Source organism: Myotis daubentonii, chromosome 2, assembly GCF_963259705.1.
Source record: "Myotis daubentonii chromosome 2, mMyoDau2.1, whole genome shotgun sequence".
Lineage (NCBI taxonomy): Eukaryota > Metazoa > Chordata > Mammalia > Chiroptera > Vespertilionidae > Myotis > Myotis daubentonii.
Genome location: NC_081841.1, coordinates 64,850,898 through 64,877,072, shown reverse-complemented (window position 1 = coordinate 64,877,072; position 26,175 = coordinate 64,850,898). Strand labels below are relative to the sequence as shown.

The 26,175-nt window shown below is 43.1% G+C and overlaps 1 protein-coding gene and 1 pseudogene across 4 annotated transcripts in view; both read left to right on the top strand.

Moving 5' to 3' along the window:
• Positions 1–26,175, top strand: part of GRIP1 (glutamate receptor interacting protein 1) — a 681,581-nt gene that overhangs the window by 581,941 nt on the left and 73,465 nt on the right. For 2 of the 4 annotated variants that reach the window (XM_059683528.1, XM_059683527.1), the window contains exons 8-13: positions 1,516–1,663; positions 3,488–3,657; positions 9,185–9,340; positions 9,981–10,136; positions 19,238–19,424; positions 20,020–20,165. In XM_059683528.1, the coding sequence (XP_059539511.1) occupies positions 1,516–1,663; positions 3,488–3,657; positions 9,185–9,340; positions 9,981–10,136; positions 19,238–19,424; positions 20,020–20,165 (963 nt within the window). The remainder of the gene's footprint in view (positions 1–1,515; positions 1,664–3,487; positions 3,658–9,184; positions 9,341–9,980; positions 10,137–19,237; positions 19,425–20,019; positions 20,166–26,175) is intronic. The other 2 variants (XM_059683530.1, XM_059683529.1) reach the window with 1 other exon arrangement.
• LOC132229002 (small nucleolar RNA SNORA28) lies at positions 6,963–7,074 on the top strand (annotated as a pseudogene).

Here is a 26,175-nt window from a genome sequence, read left to right as displayed (position 1 = left end):
GAATATTCTGTCTTTACCTCATTTAAGAAATATGTTATTGCATCTCAGACTGAAAATGGCTCTCCCCATGGGACTTTCGTCTTCGGGAGTCAGTGCAGACTGCCTGAACCTCAGCAGCAGGAGTACAGACCTCCTGTTTACTATATCTGAGTGGCGCCTTGGTGATAATGACAAAGTTGTATTCATGAAGTCTTAAACGCCAGAGCAGTAGGAAATGAGAAAGACAGTCTTGAAAAATGAGATGATTCAAAGCTTGAGGTCATAATATATCAATGATAATCATGTTCTATAAGGCACTTGGAAAATTATAAAATGTTTAATTACACATTGATTTTGGTGTAATAAACACTTGAAAATATGCCATTTTATAGGTAAGCAAGCAGACTTGGAAGGTTTTAGTAACTTGTCTAAAGAATCATAACCAAAATATTGTGAAGAGAAGAGTTAAATGCAGATGTTCTAACTCTGTGTCCAGGATTCTTTCCTGTATGACCCCTGCCTCTTCTGAGCTTTAAGCGATTTCATGAGTTTTCTCATTTATCCATACGTTCGTTCAACAGCTATTGATTGCACACTCCTCTGTACCCATCACTATCCCAGGCACTGAGGATGCTGTGATAGACAAGGCATAGTCTCTGCCTTCGCAGCAAGCCTACAGTCTAGTGGGGATAGAGGCATATAACTCACACTGCCTTTTATGCCACTGAGGTGTCTGCTACAAGCAGGAATACAGCTGGCTGTGGGCGCACAGAGAAACCATGAATCAGGAGAGGCTCCCCAGAGGAACTGATGTTTACACTGAGTCCCCAAGGTTCAGTGGGAGCTGAAGGAATGGAGAGTGTTCCAAAGCAAAAATAAAGCATGTCTGAAGTCACTCCTGAGGGAGAGGTGACCCCAGATCAGGTCTAGATTAAGGAAAGAACCAATGGATTTACAGATTCAACAGTGTATGCATTCCTGCTATGTGGCTAATTAGAGACATCATCCATTTATCTACCCATCTATCCTCCCATCCTTCCATCCGTCCTCCCTCCTTCCCTCCCTCTCACTTTCCCGCCCTACCTTCCTTCCTTTCTTCAAGCCATCCAGCCATCCAGAGTAGGTGCTAAGATGTTTATTGCATGGATTAATTAATTTAAAAATACTTATTGAGAGACCTAATATGTGCCAGGCACTGTATGCGCCAAGTGATGTAGAGGCATAAAGATACATAGACCTTATCCCAGCTGACGTGAAGCTTAGCATGTAATTGAAGAGATAGGCCTGGCCCGTATTACTGAAGACCAGCTGCGTGGAACAGGTGTCCTAAGAGATGCCCCAAGAAGTTACCGCTGGCTGTGGGGATGTCATTTGGAGGAAATTTTAAGTTTCAGTGATGAAATCGATAGACCAATATCAGACTGAACATTCTCCATTTTGTGTGTGTGTGTGTGTGTGTGTGTGTGTGTGTGTGTGTGTGTCTGGTTGCTTATTTGTCTAATTTTGTTTTGTTTTCTGATATTCATTCTTTCATAGATTCTGTGGCAACAGCATCCGGGCCATTACTAGTTGAAGTTGCCAAAACTCCTGGTGCCAGCCTTGGGGTTGCCCTTACTACCTCGATGTGCTGTAATAAGCAGGTCATTGTCATAGACAAAATCAAATCTGCAAGCATTGCGGACAGGTGAGTGTTGTAGGAAGCACCAGCTTTTCAAAACTGCATGTGTGTTAAAACACACACACAAATAGTATATAGACTAGTATACAGGTTTTTATATATGTATATACATGCATATGTGATACATATACATACACACATAGTAAAACACAGTTCTCCTGCCAATTTACACAAGTTTCAGCTAGAAAACAAGTTAGTGTACTAGGGCTTAAAAATTCACCTCCCTTATCAGCCACCCCATGATGTAATGTCACCTCCTCCAAATGTTTGGCGTGGCCTTTGAAAATGGAAAAGAAAAAAGTCAGGCTGAGCAAGTTTTCCTACCATGTCCTGGGACGAGGGCAGCTGAGCAGAACTTTATTAGGCTCCATGCAGGGAAGCCATGGTGTTCCCTGACTGCTAACAATTCAGTCCTGCCACCGTAAAGGCCCAGTCCTTCTTTCTTAAAGGAATAAAACAATTTTTTAATTACACGGTCTTTAAAGAAAGGTCCAACTTTTAGTATGTTAATCTTAGGGTTTCACAAACTTCGAGGGTCCCTAAAAACATCATTCATTCCTATGACAGTAATAATAGGAAGTCCGTTTTCTTGAATTCCTTTTTCTAATTGGTATTTTAGACTTACAAGTTAGAAGAGGGATAACAAAGATGACTTTACCACCTAATACATTATTTTACAGCTCCCGGTAAGAAAATGCCCACCTCCCATAGCTGAAGCACTCCAAGTACCTCTATGTGGAATTATAATTGTAGATGGAAGAGATGACTTGAAATGCTTTTGTCTTAAGAGGTGGACTATTCTCACAGTGGACATTTTTAGATAAGATTGAATGCCCAGTTCACCCTGCATGTCTTCAGCCCACTTCCCCATATGCCCTCACCATGCCTGGTACACCTCTGGCTGTGTGCAGTGACCTGCAGCAACCCCTGTAGTGGCCAGCCTACCGCCCCACTGTGGTCTTACCCTGCATTCTGTCCTTTAACCATGATGGCCACTGATACAGGTGTGTCCAGTTCAGTGGTGCAGGATGCTCTCATTTCCTCTGTCTTTTCCCATCCGCAGGGGGAAGCAGTGTCAGGAGCTGTCCACTTGCCTGGTACATCAAGTGTGGTGCTGATCACTGTGCTTTTCTCTGCTCACCCAGTAGCCAGTCTCAGAGCTCAGCAAGATGTAGTAGCCCCTTCTGCCCCCTGCACTCCCCATCTCTCACCATGCAGGCCTTGGTTTAGTGCCTCCTGCATAATTCCCACCATCTTTGAGAGCTTTTGTACTCATAAGTGTTTAACTCCAGAATAACAAACCAAAACACAAGAATACAGAACTGGCAATCTGGGGGCCTGAGTGAAAAGATTGTGAGGAAGCGTTAGCTGAACGTCCCCAAGTTACTCCCCTTCACACATAAAATAGTTGTCAATGTCCCTGTTCAAACTCCGCGAGTCACATCTTGATATTCTGAATAGTTACCAGTCGTATTTATAAACATAAAAACCTGAGAGGAAACATCACAGAAAGAGGCAAGGGAAACACATTGTCTGTCCTTCCCCGTCCCCCTGCTCGTTTCCCCTCAACATTTGGCACCTTTGCCCCCAAATAATTGCTTGCTGGCTTTCGAAGGACAAGAGGAAAACACTTCCTTGAGTTTTTATGTATGTGCCACAAGGTTTTACATTCCTGTTCCTATGTTCTTAACATTTGCCATGGTGTTTCCTATAACACTCCAGTATTTGGGGGTGTGGGGGCGGTTAATGAAAACTGGGAAATTTTAACTTTGAAGGACATGAAAGCCACATTCCAAAGAGGAAGTGCACTGAGCCTTTCCCCTCCCGCAGGTGTGGAGCGCTGCACGTGGGCGATCACATCCTGTCCATCGACGGCACCAGCATGGAGTACTGCACGCTAGCTGAGGCGACCCAGTTCCTGGCCAACACCACCGACCAGGTCAAGCTGGAGATCCTTCCCCACCACCAGACCCGCCTGGCGCTGAAGGGACCTGACCACGGTGAGGCCCTCGGGATAAGTGTCTGCTTTCTCTGTGCAGTTGCTGCTCCTTCCAGCAGAGCTAGGAAGATCCTGGGTTTAATTCTGCCTTAGTCATTTCTTTTCAAAACAGCAGGTTATCTTTGTTTGCTGGTCTTTATCCTCCAAATCTCTTTTGCTAAGACACATGTCATTCACTTAAAAGCCCCAGATTGAGCAAAGAAACCTTGTTTGAGAATGTTTTGAAGAATTTTCAGGCTAGTAATATTTGATACTTAAAAAACAAAACAAAACCTTTGGATGTACATTGAGTGTGGAGAGAAGGGAAGTTATTTGATAACCTGTTATATTAAATTTCCACTCTATTTGAAGGACAATGAAGGTAAATAGTAAAACTTTCATTTTGTAAATAGTTATAAAATGGGTATTAATAGCAGAACCTTCAAATATTTGGGAGTGGGGAATAGTTGTGTGAACAGTTGACTTTCTCTATATTTTGTATGTTTGCCAGAGGAGTGTATTTCTTAAAATGGAGAACAACCTTTCTGACCAAATATCTTCCCTGAGAGAATCCTAATACTTGAATACACCTATTCAATAGCAAGTGTCAGCTGAGGGAATCTACAGTGTTACCATCCCACAAATCACAGTTTGCTGAGTATTTATAGTGTGGGCAAACGTAGGTTTACAGTTGTTCATATGGAAAATAATACAATCATCCTATATAATAAAAGGATATTATGCAAATTGACTCTAAAGGTGGAATGACTGGTCACTATGATGCACACTGACCACCAGGGGGCAGATGCTCAATGCATGAGCTGCCCCCTGGTGGTCAGTGCGCTTCCACAGGGGGAGCGCGGCTCAGCCAGAAACTGGCTCATGGCTGGCCAGTGCAGCGGCGGTGGTGGGAGAGGCCTCCATGGCAGTGCTAAGGATATCCGACTAAGCCGTTAGTCGGGCATCCCCCGAGGGCTCCCGGGCTGCCAGAGGGATGTCTGACTGCCAGCTTAGGCCTGATCCCCTGGGGAGCAGGCCTAAGCCATCAGTCTGACATCCCCCTAGGGGTCCCGGACTGCAAGAGGGTACAGGCCAGGCTGAGGGACACCCCCCGAGTGCATGAATTTTTGTGCACCGGGCCTCTAGTTAATAAATAATAATAATAGTAGAATAAACTCTGTGTTTCACATACTCACAACTGTAAACCTACTTTTGCCCTCCCTTTATATACCCTTCACCTGGGCCTCTTTAAGGAAAACCTGGTACAAGAAAAAGTACTTTGAGCCCAAAATCAAATAAAGAAAGACTCCCCAGTGGGGCCTTTATTCCAGTTCCTCCTCCCTCCTTTTCCTTAAGCCAAGTGCCTCCTTTTTATTACTGAAATCAAATCCTGGAAGCCTCCAAGGTGCCCTGGAGGTGAAGAAGGCACTGCTGTGTGTGTAGAGAAAGAGAACAGTTTTCCCTGTAATTGTAATTTTGCTTATGAGGAGGTCATTTGCGTTACGTGTCTCCCACCTCCTAAAACACACTGCACTTTTCCGCAATTTGAAAAAAAGAGAGGGACCAGTTAATTTTCATACTGAATGAGTCAGCGGGATGCAACCTCTTTTAATTAAATGGAGCTTAGGCAGCCCTGGAGCTAATGAAAATCTCTAGTACAGCATTACCTTTATCAGATTTTAATTTTACACATTGGAGTGGAGGGACGATGCCGTACAGGCAGGTTATGAAGAAACTCTGGCTCATGTGAGGATCTCAGAGGACGCAGTCCCCGGGGATGCAGGCCGCTCCTGTCGGGAGGCCCCACGGGCCTTTCCTGCCTGCAACTGGCTGAGAGGAGAGATTTCTAGGACTGTAAGTTTCTCCTAAACTCATCTGCAGCCGTCATGGATTTGGAGCACAGTAGGGAGGAGAGCGCACACTATGTGGCGCTTTTTCAGCATGAGGTTTTGCTTGGTAAGTTCTGGTTTCAGTGAACCAGAAATGTTTAACAGACTCTTTAAAAATGTCATTGTCCTTAGCAACCTCATTTTTCTCCTTATTATTTGCCCTGTATACAAATCATAAATAGTTCAAGTTGTTTCCAGCGTGGGAAATAATATGTTTACCTGCCAAGACAATTTGAGAACATGAATGTATACACTAAAATGTATGGAGACCAAGAACAAAGTCATTTTCTTCACTGTAGAGAACATGATGTCATTTATGATTTTTCAGGGAACTGGCAATTTACGTAATTCTAATTTGTGACCATATCACCCACTTTTACTGACAATTGCTCACCGTCTTCCTTATCGAGCATAGAAGCAGCTCCCTACATTTTACATTAAAATCAGACTTGCATTTCCAAAAGGAAATAAATATAAGCTCCTAAGCATAATTAGATCACGGTTATGAAGGGGGAAAAATAGCCTCCAAAATGGTGTTCATAATCCTCAAACTTCTCTTTTTGTAATTAGTAGCATTGTCTTACATAGTTTTACACTTTTTCCACAAGAAAGTTCTGGTTATTTTTCCAAGATCTCTGATGCCTAAACAGCATATCTCTCATCCCAGGTGGAGGGAGATACAACATTTTCCAAATTTTGCTTATCAACAAAGCATTCACCAGTGTTTTTATGAAACATAGAAATGGTCACATCAACTAGCAATCAGAGATTGACTGTGCCTTTTGCTAGTACATAAGCCAGCAAGAATGACTTTTCAATGAGGTTAGAAATTGTACCCAAAGAGGATCTTTGGGATACTTAATCATAATTGAAGGAAACTGAGACTTTAGGGGGTAAAGGTAAGCGGAATTGCTAGGTTCGATATATTCTGTGCCAAGAGGATGTGCATCGGCAAGCTCCAGGAACCACCCCGAAGTTGCTCTTGCCTGTACCCTCAGACGTGCCAGACAGGGCAAGAGGGTGCGATTAGAGAGGAAGACAACTCCAAGGCAGATACCTCTTAAGACTTCAGCAATGATGTCACCATGGAATGATGGGAACAGCATTGTATTTTCACTATTTATTTATCTGTAACAAAGGCAGAGGCAGTGTAGTGTGGTGGCTGAGGGAAGGGACTTCTTGAGTCGTTCTTCCAGAGTTTTAATTATGGCTCCACCACTTGGGACCTTAAGCAAGTTATCCAACTTTTCTATACCTCAGTTTCTTCTTCTGTAAAATGGATGTTAGAATAATACCTACCTCACGATTCTATTGAGAACACTGTCTAAGATAATCAATGGGAAAGCACTTAGCCAGTGTCTGGTATATAGCAAGTCTTCAGTGAAAGTTTTCTGTCATTATTGGGACCATTAAATGGGAAAATGTGTATGAATGTTTTTTGCAAAATGAGTTTGATAAAAATGTAACATTTTAGCTTTCTATAGTAACAAAGTCTAACCTATTCTGGTCCTCTCCTCTATGAGACAAGTCGTTATATAGACTTAGACAGTGTTTAAAAAAAGTTAACATTTTCTTTTTAAACTCCTGAAATACTTGCCTAATATACGACAGCCCGCAAGGTTCCCAGTTACTTTCAAAGCATTCCATAAAGAACCAGATCAAAAATTCAGTTTAGAATTCTGAAGTCCACTCACTATACTTCATTGGAAACACAGGCAATATTTTGTAAAGAGTAAAATCGATGGCTGTGGGTGTAGATTAGCCGGGCCCAGCAATGATTGCACATTGCTATAAAACATGGTATTCTACACCATGACGTAGAATAAGGACGGTGAAGGAGAATCCATTAGGGACTTGCCTTGCAACACTTTATCACAAGGAAAATGCTGCAGCAATGCAGACATGGACACTCTCCCTGATATTCCTATCCATCATGCATTCAGTTATTCATTCATTCATTCGTCAGTCATTATGTACTAGGCATGGTTAAAGTTGCTACAGTGCATCTAGTAAGCAAGACAGCAACGTAGATTCCTATTCTATGGATTTCTAGTATAAAGGGACAAACACTGAAAATACATTAAATAAATGAAACAGTAATAAGTGCTATGAAGAACATAAAACAGTAATAGGATAGTGTGGGAGAAGGCAGCTACTTCCGTCACAGAAGTCAGCCACAACTCTGAGGAGGTAGCAGCTGAGCTGAGATCTGAATGATGAGGGAGAGCCAGCCATGCAAACAACTGAGAGGAGAATATTGGAGGCAGAAAGAATAGGAACTGCAAATGCCCTGAGGTAGGGAGGAGCCTGGCTTGGATTACCAACAAACCTAAGACCATTGTTGGTGGAACAATCAATGATGAGTGGAATGACAGGGTATGAAGCTGGAGAGATTAATAGCGGTCACATCTGCATCTCTTGGTCATTGTAACCCAGTGGTTCTCAACCTTCCTAATGCTGCGACCCTTTGATACAGTCCCTCATGTTGTGGTGACCCCCAACCATAAAATTAGTTTCGTTGCTACTTCATAACTGTAATTTTGCTACTGTTATGAATCGTAATGTAAATATCTGACATGAAGGATGTATTTTCATTGTTACAAATTGAACATAATTAAAGCATAGTGATTAATCACAAAGACAATATGTAATCATATATGTGTTTTCTGATGGACTTAGGCGACCTCTGTGAAAGGGTCGTTCGACCCCCAAAGGGGTTGTGACCCACAGGTTGAGAACTGCTGTTGTAACCCATTGAAGCAGCCAAAATGAAAATTTTCATATCAGACATAGTAACAAACTTAATATTGGTCATACTTTAGAACACTGAGTAGAAAATCAAATTGAAACAATACTGGAATTAGAATGGAAACACAGTATACTTTTTTTAAAAATGAAAAGGATGCCAACATTTTAAAATAAACTTTATTAAAAATTTGTAGCATCTTAAAGAAATATAAGAAAATGTGAAATATTTTAAGAATTGATTATTGCTTTCAAATGTAAGTACCTTCTTTCAAAAATACAAAAAAAAAAGTATTATGTTGAGACTTTTATCTTCTCCTTATTAGGATACAGATAAGATTCTGGTATTGATAGATGATTAGAGTGATTTAATGTTGAGAAAAATTAAGTCCAAGTCCAAGTGATGGATCATAGAGCAATTAAGTCAGAGCAGTAAACTGTGATGTGTGGCCAGTAAACCACTTGAACCATGAGCCTATGAGATTTATTGTTTCTTCTTTTTTTTCTCTCTCAAAACAAATGCTACTAACTAGCCAAGATTTGCAAATCTTCAATTACTAATCATGTGCCATAAATCATTATGGGGTTGACTTTTAAGTTTTAAAAAATGGTTTTAATCTCTGCTGTGAGGCACTGGGGGGAGATTAGAAATTGATTCAAGAGGCATCTTTAAAAGAGGGGGGGAAATGGGCTGGGGAAAAAACATGCATTATTCTTGGGAAGTTGAAAGTTTCCATCCTGATTTTAATCATCTGTTTTGCTGACCACTGAGAAAAGGGCAAAGGCAGTAGACAGTAGATTTTTTTTCAAGAAGCTTTCATTTTTGTTACACTTCTTATTTGTGCAATTCAGTTATTTTTCCTCTTTTTTGGTTGTTTGTTTTTCTTATTTCCCATCATCACTTCATATGGGCAGTGAAAATTCAGAGGAGCGACAGGCAACTTACCTGGGATTCCTGGGCCAGCAGCCACTGCAGCCTCCACACCTACCATCACTCTAACGCGCACCACCCTGACCATGGCAGACTGCCGGCCCTGACATTCCCGAAAGCGCCTCCTCCAAACAGCCCTCGTAATGTTCCAGGCTTTCTCCTCCTGGTCCTTTATTTAAATTATCTTCATCTCCCTCCTTGCTCATCTGATTCATACCGTATTTGGTTTCATGGGCATTGTATGCTTTTTTCGTTGTAGCAGCTTATCATTTCTCACATCCCCTACGTCTTTTTCTTTTCCATCAGAACGCATATGGGGAGAGGATGTAAATGTTCAGAATGCTTTACATGTGGTCAGGAAATAACCATTCAGAATGTTATACAGCGTACAGTATTTGCAGATCTTCTCTGAATATGTGGAATCACATGCAAAAGTCATGTCAGAAAATACCTATGAAAATGAGATTACGTATCTGACGCATCGTGTTGTTTATGAACTTGTTTTAATGTTTGGGATTTTAGTGTGTCTAAAGCAAAACTCATAGAGCTTCTCTGTGTTCCACTATGTGTACGGGGACCATCTGCCCCTCAGGGGTCCATGGGCTCTCGTAACTCAGAATCTAAAGCGCTGCGTCCTGAGCCCTGTCTCTGTCTGGTTGGGACACTTACTCGCTACCGTTGTGTGTCCTGTGTGTCTTCCCGGTTGTCGCTGGTTGGCACGTGTGGCGGGCTCACACCCCACCTGGGAGTGCTCTGTGCCAAGTCTTCATTCTCTTACAGCAGCTTTGGTGTCTTCATCCTTCTCTCCTACCTCCATGAGTGCGTACAGCCTGAGTTCCCTGAACACGGGGACTTTGCCTCGCAGCCTCTACTCCACTAGTCCACGTGGAACCATGATGAGGAGGAGACTGAAAAAGAAAGACTTCAAAAGCTCACGTAAGTGGAATGGTAGCCAGTGCCGTGTGGCCTGGAGGAAGCATGTGGGCAGGTTAGAGTCATTGGTCCACAGAGGTCTGTGGGAAGAGTTTACAGAGCCTGCTCATCAGGCAGATGCCAAGCAGGTCCAGCTCGGTGCCAAAGACCATTAAAGTGATATCCGTTATCTCTAGGATAGTGATTACAGGGGATGCAATTTCAGATTGAATTAGTTCATACTACCCTTGCCTACAACTTTTTTATGTGAAACTTTTTCTTGCTCCTTTGATCTAACAAAATGACTTAAGATGTGATTTTTTTCCTTTAAAACTCCTTCCCTGTGTTCAGGATAGCTTCGAGCATGACCTTTGTTCTTAGTTTCTTATTCGCTCTAAAGCAGTTTTTTGAAAACTATGTCTCCTTTTTGGTAAATATAAGAACCTCACACTTTTGTTTAATGCTATTAATATCTCATTCCCCAAGATTCCAATACTTTCCCCAGGGACCCACCCCATTGAGAATCACAGCTTGAACATATATTTCTGTTGCCCACTTCAGCCTTAAGAAGATGAGAGGGATGTTCATCTTTACAACAAGCATCTTAAAGTCTAGGAATTTCAAATAGGATTCATGGGAATATGACCCTCTGGGACAGCCACGCTCAGTATAGACCAAGCAAGACTAGGAAAGTGTGCTTGGCTACTTGCTCTTGGATGACTGGTTATACACATACTGGTAAAGAGAAAAAGGGGTAATGATTGTGTGAACAGGGAAGAAATTCAAATAGCTCCTAATTTTTCTTGCTGGGGAAGATGATAATTTCTCATCATCATCACATTACGTTTTAGAGGAAGAGAACACCTATCTTTCCAGCGAGATCTAATTGTAGTCTAGAGCGTGCATGGGTTGTATCCTATGTGTCCCTTTTGGCCATGGTTGTGATTCCCGTAAAGAAGCTCAAAGGAGATAGGGTCTCTTCCTGGGATTACCACAAGAATAAAATAAAGAACACCCTTAAGTTACCTAAATAAAGCCAAACCCAGAGACTTCAAAGCTGGTTGTGAAGAGAGAATGTTCTTGTGAGAAGGGGTGGTTGAGCCTGTTGGCTCTTCAGCTTATTTGCCAGAGATTCATCTGTGCAGGTGGATGTGCTGCCAGTCCCACCCGCGCCACCATCAGTGTAGGAGACTGACCACCACCCAGGCCAGGAAACGGTCTCTCAGGTCATATAATTATCTCTTTTGATTAGATTAAGTGTTAGCTGCTCTTCTGCCTGAGTCTGAGCGGTCCTGTGCGAAACTCTGTTAACATTCCTCTCAAAGTTCTGCATTTTTCACAGTGGTTACACTTTGGCATAACACATAGATCTTGAGTCTTCCACGCAGTGCCTTCAGGGCTTGTGGTGGGCATTTGCTTATGAATATTTTTACATAGAATAGCTTCATAGAATAGCCTCACTGACAGAAACAGGCTAACATCCCTCAGCAGGGAAGAGCAATTAAAACGAATTCATTAATGTTTGTACTTGTGCTTCAGTGGCTAAACATTTGCTTGTGTTAGGTAAGACTGACGATGTTGACTAAGCACATTAGGGACTACAAACGAATGATAATGGGTTTGATATTTGCACATCTTGAATTTTGTGGTAGGAAACAAAGCTGAGGCCACACTGTCACTGGCATCCATGGCCAGCTCATAAATTCTCTCTTGAATCAGCACATTATTCTCCAACATAGTGGAAATATAAACACAGAGCTGGTTGAAGAAATTTCTAGCTATTTCTGTTTGTTGTAGACATTTGCTACTAGAGCCTCACTGACCATACATAGACCAGAATGTTTGTCTCGGGAGATCATATATGTTATATTTTAATCCAACAATAAGATTCACAAACTATGAACTTTTATTCCAGCTTCAAAGAGCCTTAAAAAATTAGTTTTCCAAAATCACACACAAAAATCCTCAAGATTAGGTTCCATTCTTTTGTTGTTGTTGTTAAGCTTGGAATGGTCACATTAGAGAGAAAGGTTTCTCCAAATAACTGATAATAAAAGTTTTATTGCCACTCTCACTCTACCTTGGTTTATTTCCACCACTTTATTTATGTGTTTATTCCGTGCCACCACTGGCTGCCCCCTTTCTCACTCTTATGTTTCTATAGCAACCATGCCATTTGTATGGATGGTGAGTCCTGGCAAAGTCCCAAATACAATCAAAAGCCTCTCTGCTGTGTTGGTGAGCATTTGAGGCCAGAACCTGGAAACCAGAAAGTATTCTCACATATGTTTCCAGGACGAAGGAAGGACATGGCCGGAAGAGTGGAAAATCTTCTCACATAAATATGAAAACGTTCTGTACAGTTGCCTAGAGGGAGAATACAGAAAACCCGTGACCATATGTTACAAGCATTGAAACAGGAAAGTGCTGGTAGTTCCACAGGGAGAGTGGTGAGCAACCCCAACCTCGGCTGTGAGGAGTGTCACAAAGCCCGGAGGGTGTCACAGAGGGAACCTCTCCTCACCGCTTCTGGAATGTTACTGACCTTTTCCCCACAACCCGGGCTGCCCTTTTTCTACTGCAGAGGCCAGGGCTCCTTCCAGGACCCCGTCACCCCCACACCCCATGATAGAGGCATGACTGAGCCAGTTCCCCTGCTGTCTGCCTCCTGCTCGTGCACCCAGAGCCTGTGGGGAGACTGCCTGTGCCCAGTCAGCCTGAGATACAACAGAGTACACGTCAGAGCACATGCCCAGAACGGTCTTTGCCTCTTTTGTCATTGGCACTTACTACTAGGGAGGGCAGCATTGCAGATAGCCGAGAGGAAGAGAATGAAAAGACTAACAACTTTTATCCCTTCTACCGACCCCTGAAAAAAAAAAATGGAAGGCCAAGGCAGCTAACGGTAAGCGTTTATAAGTGACGGAGCACAGAGCGCTGGCAGTTGACAGCGTAAGATCTGCCCCCACCAGCCCTGCGTGGAGGAGGGAGCTGCTGGCCACCCCGCTGCGCTCCCGAATGGACCACGTGATACACAATGTGTTGTGTCCACAGTGGGTCGACCCTAAATGTGGAACACTTCAGTGAGATGTCTTAAATTACAGGGTCAAAGAATGACAAACACTGCGCTACTAATAAATCTGTGAGGTTCTTTGCTCTCTGTACTTTTTAAATGCCCTTCATATCTAACAGTAAACCTCTCAGCCTTCTAAATGAAGGAAATGTGCTGATTTTTAAACTTTGGGAGTTAGAAAACTGCCTTTGGTTCCCCTCCCTTACTTACACTCGGAAAGACAAGAATTGACCAAAACACAGGGCCATTCCCTGCAAACCTGAAGGGCTGTGAACAGAACCCTCCAGGTGTGAAAGGGACAGGACATGCAGGTGTGAATGCTGGCACACACCAGTGACTGGTATTCACACACAGCATGGCGGCAGTGTAGTCATGTCCGCCTTCACCTGCGGGTAGAAATGGGCACCTCTCAGGCCAGGGCCAGTGCCTTGCAGGGGCATTTGCTACTGGAGAGAGAATTCATTCTACAACTTTCTGAACTCAGGATTAAATCCCCTTCATTTTCCTCTGCTGCTTGACCACATTAATGAAGCGGGGTAATCAAGTTCATCGTTTTCCCTTCCAAGGAATATTGGTTGTTTTTCTTTCTGGCTCATCATCCTTGAGTCTGCAGTTGATGTTTATCATGTCTGGTAATCATTTTCAAGACATTAATGCCTGTGAGTAATCAGTACCTGCAATTTCAAATGAAATTTGACCGTTTCAAAGAATAGATCCCAATGTGTCAGAGGACTTTCAGAGTGAATTGTAAAATCCTAGCTCTAATGTAAGCCTGTTTTTATTAGATAAATTATAACCTTATATAATTATGAAACCCATGTTTAATACATTTTAATCCTAAATTAAAGTTCCTAATGATTTCTATCACCTCAACTTGCCTCTAGATAGAGCTTATAAATTTAATGCTACCCACAGTGAATTAGTGCTTATTTCTGTGTTCAAAACCCTCTACAGAATGAAATTTTCATCTTCTCTAACTAATCCAAAAAACATAGCAAGCCTCTCCTTGGAGAGGGTCTTTGCTACAGCTCCCCTAATCTCTCCCATTGTTATTAAACCGACCATTTCTTTTTGATTCTTAATTAATGGAGATGGTAATCAGCTGACTTAAAAGTTCTTTTTTTAATGTTCACCTTCTTACTTTTATCACAATATATAGGCTTATTGTTAAAAGTGAACTTGTAATACGAGGCTTAGAATGGGACACAGTGTCCCTTTCTGTCCTGCTCCCCAGAAGACACAGGATTCAAATGATCCGTTTTCTCTGTAGCTGTACATTGGCATTTCCGTTCTCCTCTCTTTCTGAAATTGCAGGCCATCACTTCTGGTTTAGTCTGGTGTCAGAGTCTCATTGCTATGGCTGTAAGCTCCCCTCAGAAAGCACCGGCCTCCACGTGCATCACTGTGGAGAGCAGCTGTAGCGTCATCTTAGCTGCTCATTCCAACTGATCCAACTTTTTGGGTCACCTGGTTAATGGGTCCAAGTGGCACATGGAAACTGATATCCAGTATCTAAAGACACCCATCGAGTATTTTGACTCTTCCTATGCAGAGGGGATGAAAGGGGCAGAAACTTGTTCTTCCCTTTGGAGTAGATATCCTGACATGCCCCAGAGCACGACCCTCGGAAACTTGCACACCTTCTGTCAGGCCTGTGTCCTCAGGGCGTCTCTGACTTAGAAGTCCAAACATAGTTTCTAGCTCTAATTAAGTAGTCTAAAAATCTGCACCAAATTGAGATTTCAGATGAAATATATGTATAAAGATTCACAGAAAGTATTTTTGTTGACATCCAAAAAAAAAGCTTCACCGAGAACTGGAAGTAATCTGCCAAATAAGTGATGTTCTAATATTTTGTTCCTGCTCACTGGCTGGAAAGAAATGCGACTTTCCAGACGCTTACAGACAGGAAATGGCATCTTCTACTGGTTTTATGCCAGAATTTAAAAAAAAAAATGTATGATCTGGAGAGCAATCAAAGTACAGCTCACATCCACAAAAGCATCCTAGAAAATATGTGCTAGCCTAATGAGCAAAATAAACTGACAAGTAAAATAGAAACAAAACAGACAAACAAAATAGATACCAACTCATAGATACAGAAGCAGAATCTAAGTTAAGAATGACGGCTGCCAGAGAGTAGGGGCGTTTGGGGGGCTGGGTGAAAAAGGTGAAGGGATTAAGCAAAAACAAACAAAAGCAAAAATTCCTCAAGGAGGCAGACATCGGTATTACTGTGATGACTGGAGGGAGAGGAGGGGCTGGGAGGAGGTAGGAGAGGATAAAGAGGGATAAATAGTGATGGAAGGAGAATTGATGGAGTGCTGAACACACAATACAATATACAGGTGATGTATTATAGAATTGCACACCCGAAACATAAAATTTTATTAATCCATGTCAATAAATTTAATTTAAAAATGAAAATAATTGATAGTCCATGAGACTTTGGAACTGTAGGCGGCCACCTGTAAAAAGCTTAGGGTGAGAGGATCCCTTCACTCCCCACTGCAGGCTGCAGAGATCTCACTGACTTGATCCTGTTGAGTCAGAACAATGATGGTGCTTCTTTAGAAGAAGTACAGTTCCCTTACTCCTTCCAGACATTGACCCGCCACCATCCTTTGCCACGTCAGCTGCAGTGCTGGAATGATCCACATCATGGAAAAATCTGCGTCCCAAAGAATAACTTCCTAGTTCCTTAACTTAGCAGAACCTACATGAAATGTTGGTTTCAAAACAAGAAATGCAGATGATACCACAAAATGTGACTCATTCCTCACTTACATAGCATTCACTGAATGGTGCAGGCGCAGGGGTCCCAGACATGCAAAGCACTGAGGGCCCAGTTATGAGGCTCTACTCCAGAGGAGTGGATAAATTGGGGCCTCATTCTGAAGAGAATGTTAATCTGGCAACAATATATTGAAAGCACTGGCATGAAAAAAAACCCAGAAATATGTATATTAGATTAATTGAAGTAAACGTAATGAAAGCCTGAATTAAGGCATTGACTGTAGAATGGAAAGGGGTATTTAAACAAAATTGATTGAGTTTGAGACAATGGGTCAAAGGCTACTTTTGAGATTTCAAGCTCGAAGGACTGTAATTGTGGTCCCATAGGAAAAGAGAAGGTGATTAACTCAATTTTGAAAATGTTGAGTTTGAGGAGTCAATGAGACATCGTTGTAGTTGGCATCTATCAAGTCCGGAAATTCATCACTAGAGAGGTAGACTTGAGAAGGTATGTATTTTACTGGATCATATTTTACTGGAAGTGAATGCGGAAAAGAATGAGATAAAAAAGGCTTAGGACCGAACCATGGGCATTAGCTTGCTTGACATGCAGATAAAGCAAAAGAATGGTGGGTGCTAAAAAGTAAGAAACTAAGAACCAAGCTTCATCAAAACCCAGAGGGCAATTTGAGAAAGAAAGTGATGGTTCCCAAAGCCAGTGGCTACTTAGTGGCTAGAGCAGTTGAGGCCATAGATTTTAGCAATCAGGAAGGCAGCAGTGAGAGTAGTTTCAGTAAAGGGTAAAGGAAGAAGCCACAGTTTAAGCCATTTAGAAGCAGTACAAATCAGAGAGAGGTCAGAAAGCTAGGGAAGTAAGTAAGTAAGTTGGAAAAGTGATAAGATTTTATGGCACAAAATCATAGGAGCGGAAAAGGATAGTATCAAAAATACTTAATAGTTATCCTGGAGATGGAAAAAGGATACATCCCCCTGAAGCAGGAAAAAATGGGGGAAAGAGAGAACAGATGGTGATACAGAACAGCGATTTTCAGTCGGTGTGCCATGGCACACTGGTGTGCTGCAAGAGTTTTTAAAACATGCAATACCTATTTAGTCAGGGGCTCTGACCTCTTTTCCCTTAGGTTGTCAATTTAAAAAATGACAACAGCCAACACAACAATAGCCGTCTGGTGTGAATGAATCAAAATTATACCTATATTTTTTTTGCCAGGCCGGCCGAAAATGTAATACATTTTTTGGTGTACAGTAGAATTTTAGTCATTAATGCCATGAGATGAAAAGGGTTGAAAATCACTGATACAGAGAAATTAAGATCGAAACAATGTTGTTTAAGGAACTCTTGTTAAATGGTGGCATATTTTCAGTCTTATAAGAAATAAAGAGTCAAGTTTGACCTTACTAAGGGTAGAAATGTTTGAGACAGATCCTGTAAGAAATCTAATAAGGTGCCAAAATATTACGCAGCAAAAGATTCCAGGGCCCCATAGAGAATAATGTGAATTTGTCATGACTTTCTCAACACCCCTAAGCTACTTAGTAACAGCGGTGGAGTTAACTGGGCCTTACCAAAGAGGACAGAGCGTTAGCGTATAGACAATCATGTGAGGTTTCAGAATCTCTTACCAGCAAATGCATCATTGAAGTGGCCACCAGAGGTCCAGGTGGAGTGTGGAGGCAAAGGATGCTAGTAAAAGGCAATGGATAAAGATGATGGTCTTTAAACTGCATTCACAGATTCCCCTATGAGGGAGGACGAAGGCTTGGGGTCTCATTCCAACGTCAAGTGCAGTAGTTCTGTTTCCATCTGGAATATAGAGGCATCCCTTATCATCTGCCTTCGTTTGAAGAGGTAGGGGGATGTGATCTGTTGCTAAAAATACTAGGAGACAAGTGAGAGGCAATGGGAGCAGAAGTCATAAGAGCAGAAAATTAGATCGTAGAGGCTGGGACAGATGGCTGATAAGAACATGTGATCACCAAGGAGGATTGAGATCTTGGAGCGCTACCTATTTCAAAGGAGGATGGGGTCCGCCTAGGGCTTTGTGGCAGAGAGCTGACAGGGTGGCATGCTAGCAATGGGAGAGCTGAAGAACCACAAACCCAGCACATTAGATTATTCCCGTCATGTCAAAGGGCTTAGGACAAGGAAAATCTGTAAGTCAGAGGAGATTGACGATGAGCCAAGTCCTGAAGTCAGTGAGGAAGACTGGTGGGATCCTGTAAACAGAAAACTATGGGTTTGAAGATGAGGCAGAGCAGAAATTAGTACCACATATGGAACTCTAAATAGGAGTAGTATGAGGTAAAAAACCCAAAACAAATGAAAGATCACTACATGGAAAGCAAGCAGTATTAGAAACCCTTCTCTCTCCTTGCCCCGTGCATGGAGAGTGAAAGAAAACAGCTTCTGGTTGGAGAAGGTTTTGAGGTACGTGTTCTCATCAGGTTTCCATTAAAGGGCCAGAAGCCTCTGTTGGGAGGAAGTGACAGTGCGGCAGAGGGTGACCCTAAAGACAGAGCTCTTGCTCTGAGGGAGCAAAGGAGGCACAGCTCACGCCTGAGAGGAAGGCGTCCAGGAGTGCAGCAGTCAGTCGTGACATGGGTGGGGATGGGAACAAGTCAGAGATGTGTGCCCGGGGGCTGAGAAGACTATCAGAGGAACAAATGAAATAAGAGATGACAGAGTGTGTTGGAGACCCATTGGGAAGAAATAAGGACTGAAGAGACCAAATTTGAGAGTAGGAGGAATGTAGCATTTAAATGATTCCATCATGCCAACCTGATGTGAGGTTGATGACCAGCACTTCCTTACCACTCTGGGAGTTAGACTCAGAGCATTTCTTCAAAGCTGGAGGTCAGATTGTCTGTAAATCTTAAAGCTGAAGTAGAAAAACCATTAGACGAGTTAGCCCAACCCTCCTTCTAGATAGGAAAGAGGTTAATGGTTTCTCAGTAGTAGAACCAGGACCAGAATCCAGGTACCCTGACCCTGACTGACCCTGACCCTGACCCTGTGGTGTCTTCTTCCTGCAACTCCCACAATTGCCCCTAACAGGCAGGTATGTAAGGGGAGGAGGCAACACCTTACATTGCGTATTGTGACTGAGAACTGACTAGTTCTGGGAGAGTTACGCATCTTGTTCAGCTCTGGCTGAACTTGTTACCAGGACGCCAAAATATGACCTCCCACCGTAGCCAGTGAGCTGCTCTTCAGAGCCATGATCTGTTTTAGAAATGCTGGTTTTCTGGTGCTTGCTTCAACCTGACGTCATTCTTGTTCGTGTTGCTCCTCTAGTGTCTTTAGCCTCCAGCACAGTGGGCTTGGCTGGCCAGGTCGTGCACACAGAAACCACAGAGGTGGTGCTGACGGCAGACCCTGTCACAGGATTTGGGATCCAGCTGCAGGGCAGTGTGTTTGCCACAGAGACACTCTCTTCTCCGCCTCTGATTTCCTACATTGAGGCTGACAGCCCTGCAGAGAGGTGAGACGCTTTCTTTCACAGCATCTTTTCCTGCTGTGCGTTTGGCACCGGCTCTTTTTGGACAACTAATAAATTATGGAACAGCGCTCAATGCAGGAAATGTAAGATATAATGAACTCTCTGTTCTGACAATAAAATTTTATGTTCTTGATCAGTTTTGAGAAGAATTATGAGCATAATGCCTTTATCTAGCAGGGTTTCGTCCATCAGGGACTAAGGGTATATTAATTAAAAAGGAAAAAAAATCTATTAAAAAAATCTCTAAGTTCAAACTTTAATAGCTTCTCTGCCATGGAGGGATGTACATTCATCATCACTATATATTGGTTCAGATCAGATTAGAAAAATACCATGGTGCTGAATTATTAATTACTTTGCTGGAATACTTCAAGATTCCCTTGCTCACATTGGTAGCCATGAGATGCAAAAGTGCAAGACATTGCAGTTGACCTAACTAATAGGATTCCCACAGCGTTGAATAAACAAGACCACATGGTTATGCCATTTTGCAAGGGTCAAACAAAGCAGATGTGGCAACGTTGACTGATGATAATTTACCCTCTATGCAACCTCTAACATGTGGTTCTACATTCAGATGTGGGGTCCTACAGATTGGAGACAGAGTGATGGCCATTAATGGAATTCCAACCGAAGATAGCACCTTCGAGGAAGCCAATCAGCTCCTCCGAGACTCCTCCATCACGAGCAAGGTCACCCTGGAAATCGAGTTCGATGTGGCAGGTATAACCATGTCATCGCCAGTTGGCTGCCGAGTTAGGAGGGGACTGCCTGTGAATTGCATGGGTTTCGTGGCAGATGGGGAACTATTTTTTATACACTGATATGCTTTTGTTTAGGAGATTTGGGGTGTCATTTTGAATTGAACATGGTTGTTGTATTATTCATTAAAATGTCACCACAAGAACAGTAGAAAATAAATGTGACAAAATAAATAAGTAATAGCCACTATAAAGGTGATAAAAAGAAGCATGTAGCCTTTATTCTTCCTGACTTTCTCCTATATGCTAGAGAAACCATATTCTTCAGTCACACAGACAAGAAAAGCCTCTTTTTGACCCTTCCCACTGCAAAGAACATAAGAAGGTTTGAAGGGGACCAGTGAAAATTCATTAAATAGCTGTATACAAGCTCAGTGGGTAACTATTTGGTCTCTAATGTTAAAGAGAAATTGTACCAGACACTTGTTAAAAATGAGAAGGAAGACTTTATTCAAGGCTATTGCGTGAGAGAGCAAAGACAGCCAGAATTTATAGCCAGCAGGCAAGGAGAAGGAGAGGGAGTCATTGGATTGAAAATTACTAAGAGGAATTTGATTTGATATCAGTGGTGGAGGGATGAGAGATGGGATTATATATTCAAGGATGGAGGGATACTCAGTAAATTGCGTTAGCAGGAGACTTGCTAAATTGGCTCCGCAGGCTAAGGGCTCGGCCAAAGACAAGTCCTAGTCAAGAAGAGGGCCCACAGGAGCCTGAATTTGATTATGAAGGGAGTCCTTGTCAGTACATGTGTGTGGGTTGTAGAGGTTGGTGCCGGTTCCCATCTAAGAAAGTTATCTTCACCCAGGGATACTGCACCTCACAGAGCCAATAACCTTAGCCAATCCGTGCAGATGTGCCTTTGGACATAGAGATTGCATTATCCCTACATTGCTGAGTGTTTACTGTGGGCCAGTTTCTTTTCTATACCATGGAGGTGCAATAGTAGACAGGAAAGAAAAAATCCCTGTCTTCATGAAGCTTATATGATATTTTACAGAAAGTTAATGCTTAAGTTAACAAATATAAAGTCAGACCATAATAAGTGCTCTAAGGGAAATAAAGCAGGATGGGGGTTAGAGAATGACTGTGGGGAGCTATTTTCATAGGATGACTTTCTAAGGAGGTGGCATTGGAGCAGAGATGTGAAGGTTGGGAAGAAGCCGGCCAGGGGAGTCTGGGAGGAGCGCATTCCAGACAGAGGGAGCAGCTGGTGTACAAGATGTGAACCAAAATAAGAGGCTGGGTGGGTCTGAGGAACAGCAAAAAGGGCTCTTGCTTCAGCAGATAGGGGAGTTGGGCTGAGAATCAGGTTTGGCTTTAGAGATGGGGTGGGAGAGGTTGGAAAGCGCTCATTTATGAAGGGCCTTGGGAAAGACTGTAGTGGATTAGATTCCAGATGCACTGAAGCCAAGGAGCATTTTATGGAAGGGAGCGAGGTAGCCTGATGAATGTTTTGAAGATATCCTTCTGAGATGAGAAGGGGCAATAGCAGCAGCAGAAAAGCTGGTTAGGAGGTGGTGGCAGTTGGATAAGTAAGAAATAATGGCGCTAGAGATGGTGACCAATAGTGAAATTTAGGACTTGGCTAACAGAACCTGCTCATGGATTAGATATGGAAGATGAAGGATGGGGTGAGGAATATAAGGGATAGCAGTTGAGTAAATTCTGATGTCTTTAACTGTGAAGAGGACTTGAAGAGTGGAAATTTGGGGTTAGCAAACATTCTAATTTAGACCTGAGCAGGTAAATCCACTGCCAATGCTAGGGAAAAAGGACAAGTACATTCATTCCTTATTCCAAAAAGCAGTTATCAAGCACCAGTTATTGAGTGCTAGGCACTGTCCTGTATTCAGATCACTGAAAGAGAAAATAGAAAGGATCAATATCGTCAAGGAGCTCATAGCCAGTTAGACAAGAGCAAGAACTGCTGAAAGATGACAATAGACTTACTGAATGCGTGTTGCATTTCAGTTGCAAAAGGAAGTGCCCAGGCGACTACAGGCAATACCTCCTGGAGTCAGGGTCAGGCCTGGGCTCCAGAGCAGGACTCAGGAAGGAACATGCCAGGGAGTGTTCAAGTGTTTGCACTGAAGAAAACACTAGGGAAAGAGTGCCAGGAAGAGGGGACTCTGCTTAAGGAGTGCTAAGGTTTAAAGGAAAGGATGCTAGCAAAGGAGATAACAAAGATCCACTCTTCTTTTTGGAGGAGAACCAAAAACGGTTTTGGAAGCCAAAGCAAGAGCTTCAAGGCAGAAGTCATGGTCAATAGAGTAAAATTGCTGTGAAGAATTCAAGTGATAGGAGGCAGGAAATGTCAATGGGGTTTGGCAATTGGGAAGAAAGACATTGCAGAGTGGTTCCAGAAAATGGGGGACTGGGGTCAGACTGCAGTGAGCTGAGGAGGGAGGGAGGGGAGAGTGCATACAAGCTGTGCTTGCTATCTGCCAAGGAATTGGTGTTTGGAAAAGGGTTTGGCAGGAAAAATGCAGTGAGCAGATAAAAGGGACTCGAGGCCTCTATGGGCTTCTCTTTCTGGAACTTCATAACACCCTATCTAATAAAGAGGTAAGATGCAAATTGACCATCACACCAACACAAGATGGCCGCCCCCATGTGGTCAAAGATGGCTATCCCCATGTGGACACAAGATGACCTCCACAAGATGGCCAGCAGGGGAGGGCAGTTGTGGGTGACCAGGCCAGCAGGGGAGGGCACTTAAGGGTGACCAGGCCAGCAAGTGAGGGTAGTTGGGGGGGACCAGGCCTGCAGGGGAGGGCAGTTGGGAGCAACCAGGCTGGCAAGGGAGGGAAGTTAGGGGTGACCAGGCCAGCAGGGGAGGGCAGTTGGGGGTGACCAGGCCTGTAGGGGAAGGCAGTTGGGGGCAATCATGCTGGCATGGGAGGGCAGTTAGGGGCGACCAGGCTGGCAGGGCCATTAGGGACAATCGGGCCGGCATGGGAGCAGTTAGGCATCAATAGGCTGACAGGGGTGTGGTTAGGGGGTGATCAGGCTGGCAGGCAGGCGAGCAGTTGGAGCCAGCAGTCCTGGATTGTGAGAGGGATCCCAGATTGGAGAAGGTGCAGGCTGGGCTGAGGGACACACACACACACACACACACACCATGCACAAATTTCGTGCACCGGGCCTCTAATTATATACTCAGTGCTCTGTTTTGTATTACTGTATCTTATATCAGTGGTTCTCAACCAAGATCTGGTATGCTGCAGAGGACATTTGGCAATGTCAAAAAAAATTAGCTGTATACCCAGCCAGCATGGCTCAGTGGTTGAGCATCCACCTATGAACCAAGAGGTCACAGTTCGATTCCCGGTCAGGGCACATGCCCCAATTTCAGGCTTGATCCCCAGTGGAGGGCATGCAGGAGACAACCAATCAATGATTTGCTCTCATTATTGATGTTTCTATCTCTCTTTCCCTCTCCCTTCCTCTCTGAAATCAATAAAAATGTATTTTTAAATTAGCTATAGATGAAAGAAAGTGGGACAACAGAGGGGGTATTCAGAGTTCAGAGGGGTGTTAATTTGTTTTGTTAAGATTGGAGAGATTTGAGCATGTTTGAGGACTGAAATGAATGGAGAAAAGAGATAATTGATGAAATTGTGTCCCCAAATGGATAAGAGGGGAAGTTATCTAGAACATACAGAAATAATTAGTCTAAGACAGAAAATAGAAGAGCTCCTCCTATGAGTTTGAAGAGAAGAATGAGAGAACCTATAATAATAAAAGCATAATATGCTAATTAGATCGGATGTCCTTCAGGGACGAAGCCAGGGCTGCAGCCTCAGGATCGAGGCAGCCACCAGCAGCTACGAGGGAGGGATCAAGGCAGCCGCCACGGCTGCAAAGGCCTACTTTTGCACAGATTTTGTGCATTGAGCCTCTAGTATAAATATATTTTTAGTTGTGATTAGAGAGTCCTTGTAGGGACTGTCAAGCAAGGGTGAAAAGGTCAGCATCTTGAGGAGCTGAAGAGTGATGAAGATTTAGAATAGCTAATGGAGAAATCAGTGAGAGAACCAACCAGACTCATGTAAAGGGATGGGCCAAGCAGAGTTCAGAAGCTCTAACCTGCATGGTCAAGTCATTCATTGTTGCTGTTGTTGTTTCATTATTTTCACAAGGTTTTTGTTTATTTGTTTGTTTTTTGGTCAGGAGTACTGTGTGTGCATTAGCTCACTTAGCCCTATAACAACAATGGAGAAGATTACTATTATTACATCCCCAGGAAATGGAGGCCCAGCAGTTTATGGTAGGGCTGGGATTTTAACCCAGGCGGTGTGGGTCTGAAGGCCACACTCTCACCACTATACATACTGCCTGTGTTTGCAAAAGTCTAGGATGGAGAGGGATGGAAGTTAATAAAGGATTGGCCTGACAGACTGGAAAGAAAGGGAGTACTTCAGTCACTGGGAGTCTTCAGGAAGAAAAATGGGTACAGTGAGGGATATTGAGTAGATGATTAAATTGAGCCAGAGATTAAGATTGAGGTTTCCAGAAGTTTCCAATAGATTCTAGTAATTGCTAATGACTAACGAGAGTGTTATATTGAGGATTCTGCTGCTCAGCAGCAGGATGCTGGCATCAATTAGTGATGTCTGCCATGAGCAAGGGAGAAGGGAGTGACAGGCTGGGAGCATATATTTTTCCGGTCCTCTTCTACATCATTTCTATCCGGTCGATACGGGTTATTTCTGGAGTAACCGAGGGCAGAGGGAGATGCCCTTAGGTCCCTTTCTACTGTCCCTTATTTAAGCAAGTTGGAACAATGTGGGCTTAATGGGCATAGTGTCTAATTTTTAGGAGCTTAAACCTAAGATATTAAAGCATTTAATCAACAAGTACATAAAATATACATATACATTAAGTACAGGTTAAACAGTGGACAAATATTGAGGATACACATAAAATAAAAATGTGTTTATAGCACAAGTTAATCCTTAGATACTGCTTATGAAGAAGGTCAAATTGTGCCGGCCATTCCACTGCTGGCACCCAGGGGGAAAACGCTGCTCCACGGCCCCTGGTGCACAGGAGAGCTCCCTGCTCTCAGCAAGCAATGCCAGGAGGGCAGGATGCATTTCAGAAAGCCAGCTGTTTCATGCTGGGAACTCTTAAGGTCTCTTTGAAGAGGCAACATCACATGGCGTGGAAGAGACAGGTGCAATTCAACAGACTGGGGTGCTACTCTTCACTTTGCTGTATGACCTTGAGTTTCCCTACCTCAACCCCAGTTCCCCCCATTTATAAGTAAGTGAAGGTACTGGATGGTGAGTCCTTCCACCAGTCTGTTCCGTGATTGTAGTAATGACATTCGGAGGCTGCTGGACGGATAGCCTTCTTTGAAAACCATGCACTCGCTGCCATCTGACTGATTCTCTTAGGGTCCTTACTGGATTCTCGCTTGGCCACAGCTAACTAAAAAGGGGAGGAGACCAAACCCATGTTGGGCCAGTTAGATTGTTTCTCTTAAGAATCAGAAATGAGAACTGGCTGATGCTAGCTGGATACTTTAGCAAAGGTGAAACAGCCATATATAATTTAAAGTCAGGACAAAAATGAAATAAAATAAAAGTCAGAGAAAATTGGTACAGAGACAAATGGAGCAGGTGAGCAGAAACAAGCAGCATCTATAGGCCAGGAACCCCAGAGAAACTGGCTATGAAGTCAGTTCTTCATGCAAATTGAAATTCCTGAGTAGAACCCAGTCTGTTGAATTGCTCCTGTCTCCTGATGTGGGTCCTTCAGGAGAGTCACTGAACATTATTCAGCTCCGGGCCGAGAGCCTCCTGTATTCCAAGGACTATTTTGGGGGTACATACATGAACAAAAAGCATAAGGTCCCTGATATGATATATTTTTCTACCGGAGAAGACAAGACAATAAGCAAATAAATGTGCTACACAACATTGGATGGAGCTTGAGAAGGGCTAAGAACCATAAATCTGGGC